Source organism: Phalaenopsis equestris, unplaced genomic scaffold, assembly GCF_001263595.1.
Source record: "Phalaenopsis equestris unplaced genomic scaffold, ASM126359v1 Scaffold000378, whole genome shotgun sequence".
Lineage (NCBI taxonomy): Eukaryota > Viridiplantae > Streptophyta > Magnoliopsida > Asparagales > Orchidaceae > Phalaenopsis > Phalaenopsis equestris.
In genome coordinates this window covers 972,596-977,088 of record NW_018164820.1, presented here as the reverse complement: position 1 = coordinate 977,088, position 4,493 = coordinate 972,596, and the positions used below count along the sequence as shown (strand labels likewise).

Below are 4,493 nucleotides of genomic sequence, written 5' to 3'. Positions count from 1 at the left end.
TCGTGTAAATAAGTCATATAATAAAGTATCATATTAAATATAGTTACTACTCATTATGTCAAATTGAAAATTATAAATAATTTTAATTAAGTTTATAAGTATTCATAATATCTATTTTAATACGTTTTCACTAATCAAAAGTTATTAAATATTTATAATGTCTAAAATCATTCAAATCATTTATATAAAAAAATAATAATTGAATGATTAATTTCCACTCTTTATTAAAAAAATAAATAAATAAAAAGATAATGTCTGAAATCATTCAAATCATGTTTTCGTTTTTGTAAATTTGTAAAAAAAGACGATCTTAAAAACTAAAAATTAAATAGAAACAAAACATATCCAAATATTACTCCGGTTTTCTGACATTTATTTGGATGCAATTAAAAATTAATATGAATTTATTTATACTCTACAAACTTTAGTAAAAATTTATTTATTTAATATATTTTTATTTATTTTTTAGCCCGTACAAAAATCTACAAGCTGAGAATTTATTATTAATAGGGCTGTGAACGAGCCGAACTTGAGCGGGCTCAGGCTTGGCTCGTGCTCGACTCATTCAAAATAGCTCGTGCTCGAAATCGGCTCGTGAACAGTATGTTCATGTTCGGCTCGATTTAAATATTCGTGTTCGTGTTCGGCTCGAAAGTGGCTCGTTAAAATTAAATTGAAAAAAATAAATGTAATGTGTGGGATTCGAACCTAGACCTAACGTATACAAAATAAAAGACTGACCGCATTGCCACATAAAATGTTATGTTTAAAATTTAGATAAAAGTACGTATAATATATTATTATATAAATAATATATGTAATATATTATTATATAAATAGTTATATAATTTTTTATTTCGAGTTAAAACAAGCCGAATACGAGCGAACAAAGAACTGTTCTTGTTCGGCTCGTTTATAATTCGAGCTTTAAAAACTTGTTCGTGTTCGGCTCGTTTACTTAACGAACAAGCCGAACACGAGCTTTTCGTCAAGAATGAGCTTTTTTGACAGCCCTATTATTAAATATGTGAGATAGTAAAATTTGAACAAATGTAGTGGGAACAACTTTCAAAAAATTTAATACTTAGTAGGTACCCAAAAAAATAGAAAAATTAACATGTACATTTGTATCATGAACAATGATGGACGAAAAGAACATGTCACCACAAATTCATGTGCATATGACTTGACCTCCCCATCCAGTGTCCATGCTTGCAGTGTGTCCCTACATAATAATAAATGAGATTGTTAGAATAATTTGAAATAAAATTAAATTTAAATATATTTTTATATCAGAATATTAATTCAAAAATAAAAAAAAATAAAATGTCAAATATTTAAATTATTTTTACCCACTAATGAAGGTTTTGAGTGAAAATTTGGGGTGATTAAAATTTAAATTTAAACTTTCTGGTGATTAAAATGATATATTTAAAATTTGGATTTTTAAAATATTATATTTAATGTTTTGAGCCATGATTATGCAATAAAAATATACATAATCCTGATGACATAATAAAAGTTCCGTTTATTTTAATATGATTTAAATGATAGAATAATGATGCACTAACATCATTTTCATGATTTAGACAAATAATATTTTAATTTAAGATAATACTTTTGAATAATTTGAATAATATTCTAAATAAAAAAATTAATACATAATATTTTCTCTATTTTTAAATTAAATATTTTATTTTTGGTCATCCGATCAAAGTGAAACCGCTGAAAGTGGATTAATTTAATTGGTTCTTTAGAAACCAAACCTGTTTAACTCTGATTATAATAGATTTAATCACGATTTTAGGTAGAAATAGTTCTAAGCTTGAACAGAACTGACAAAATGATCGGTTCACAATTGAACTTGTAGAACTTAAAAGTTTTGGTCCTGTTTTTAATACTATGATATCAACCACTTAACTTTAATTTTTACCTACAAGCCTCCCAATGTATGCTGAAACTGTAGGAACGAGGTGGTCAGTAAAAATTGAAGTTTTTGCTGTTGAAATGTTAATACATAAGAACATGTTGGTCAGTATGTAAAAGCCCCTTCTTTTCAAGTTATTATTAATAAGATCGAATACACTTTGAGTTAGCTACATGAGATACTAGTTAAAGCATAAATTTTCATTTTGCGTGCATATTATGATCGGGGGCGGACCCACATACGATTCAGGGAGATATTACCCCCTTAAATTTGAGATTTTTATTTATATCAGAGGTAAATTGAATCTTTTGCGCCTCCTAAAATATCGTTTTGCCCTTTGCCTTAAGCCCTTCCACGTTGGGTCTAGGGGCACAATTTGTCCCTCTCAAAAAAGAGGCTGATTCCGCACCTGATTATGGTGAGATTTTGTGCGTTGTTGGCCAATGTATTTCTATGGAATCTTTGTTTGTGGGAAAGATGAAGATATTTCCAAGGAATATTAAGGTTAAAACTTAGAACACTAGAAACAAGCAAAAATATGCAATACCATACTCCTAAAAAATATATATTATTCAAATTTTCTGTAATAGATTTTCCTCTTTAATTTAAATTTAAACCTCTCGGTTTATTGGCTTTGAGTTATTTTCCATTGATGAATTTAAATTGGCTGCGGCATATTATTTATGAAATTTAATCATGAATTTAAATTAAATCCTGTCAACGAATTATTAAACTCATCTACGACCAAAATTTGGGAAAATTTATTCCATACGGACAGCCCATGCAGAAATGCATGCGTCGCCGATTTCTATCTTCGATCGGGGCAGCAAAACTGTATTTCGGTGGGCCTTATTTTTTTTAATTAAAAAAAGGGCTAATCGAAGGTGGAAATCTGACGGTGCATGCATTTCTGCGTGTGATAAAATAATTTTTTAATTGAAAAAATATTTCATACGGACAGCACATGCAGAGATGGATGCTGATCTCTATCGTACATCAGGACAAAACTGTATTTCGGTGAGCCGCTCGTCATCACTAGCGAGATCTGTCCTGTTTGATAAATTCGGATTTAATAGAATTCGATAAATCCTATTTAAGTTAAAATCAAATCGCAGCCAAAAACCCCCCTCCTAAGACTTCTTTTGAGTTGACGTGAATGCAGAGGCATAAAGAAATTTATATTTGGTGAAAGAAGGGGAGAAGCGTCTACAGAAATTCTGGTTCGAATATCACAACTTCTAAAACGACGCCTAAGATCTCTTTCCTTTTTTCTTGGATGATTGCAAAAAAATTGTCCGATTCGTGTGAATTTAATAATTTCTTTATATGCATGATCTCATTAATTAGTATTTAATGATTCAACATATTTATTATTGATTAGAACTTAAACGTTAAAATTATATGTTTTTTCAAACATCATTTTGAGAAAAATCAATGTAAATAAGACGTTCTTTAAGCCCCGCCAATTCTTCAAGACACCTATTTCAAATCGATGGTGCTTGAAATACATCCAAAAAATTTCAATAAAATTACACCAAGATAGCTTTCATCTGGCAAGCAAAAGCCATTCTCTAATGAAATCTGTCAGCCAGAAAGGCTAAAATTGTACCGAGTTTTACTAGCATTGACTAATATGCTAATTTAGATATTTATCAATACATAAGAAGAAAAGATCAACAAAAACTATAGTTAAGAATAATTGTCAATATATATATATATATATAGCATCAACGACAGAGAAAAATAATGAGGAGTCCCGATCACGCTCTCAATCGAGTCAATCAGGAGAGAAATCAGACAAAACATGCGCAGATTCGTAAGTACCTCCAGGCAACCTCTCAATCCGCGACAAACCTTTTTCCTTCCTCACCATCTCTCCATCATTCTCGTCAACCAACCCATCCCCCAACTCCGCCATCGAACACTTCCTGCCGGCCAACTTCCGTCTCCGTCGTCCGTTAACCGTCGCTCCCCTCCGCTGTTTCTCCTTTCTCAGATTCACTTGCCTGCCGCCGCTAGAGGAGCTATCGGCCTCGGTTCCTCCCCTGCTGCGCTCGATGGCGAGAGCGAACTCGAGGAGCTCTGCTAAGGATCGACGGTGCAAGTAATAGGAGGAGAAGGCGGCGACGGAGGCGCCGGCGAGGGCCGCGATGGCCATATGGAAGGGGAAGGCACTCATGGATGGAATGGTTGGAGAGGTGACGGGGTAGAGAGGGAGAGAGAGGGTTAGGGTTTCGTTTTTTGAGAAGGGGGGGTGCGTTATTTATGGATGGAAGCAGTGGGCGTTTGCGCGCTCGGACGGAAGGAAGATGCTTTGATTCGCGGATTTGCTATTATTGCTCCCGGAAATGACGAATATGCCCTTAGAATAATCAGAAGGTGAAATTATAGAGAGTATTATGTTAGCACTCCTAATGCGGTTTGCTTTCAGAGTTCAATGGTGATGTGTCACGTGTCAAGTAGGTCCCATCATAATACATTGGTATTTACCGATGTTAAAAATGATAAAGCCCACTTGACACGTGGTGCCCGACTATTAGACTCTAAATGCATTAGGAGTTCCCGA

At 33.1% G+C, this 4,493-nt stretch overlaps 1 protein-coding gene across 1 annotated transcript; it reads right to left on the bottom strand.

The window, feature by feature from the left end:
- Window positions 1-1,083: 1,083 nt before the first annotated feature.
- Window positions 1,084-4,216, bottom strand: LOC110026567. The gene is made up of 2 exons (XM_020727545.1): window positions 3,752-4,216; window positions 1,084-1,225 (listed from the first exon to the last, which is right to left on the bottom strand). The coding sequence occupies exons 1-2, from the start codon at window positions 4,104-4,106 to the stop codon at window positions 1,161-1,163; spliced, it is 420 nt and encodes a 139-aa protein (XP_020583204.1). The 5' UTR covers window positions 4,107-4,216; the 3' UTR covers window positions 1,084-1,160.
- Between the last annotated feature and the right edge of the window lie 277 nt (window positions 4,217-4,493).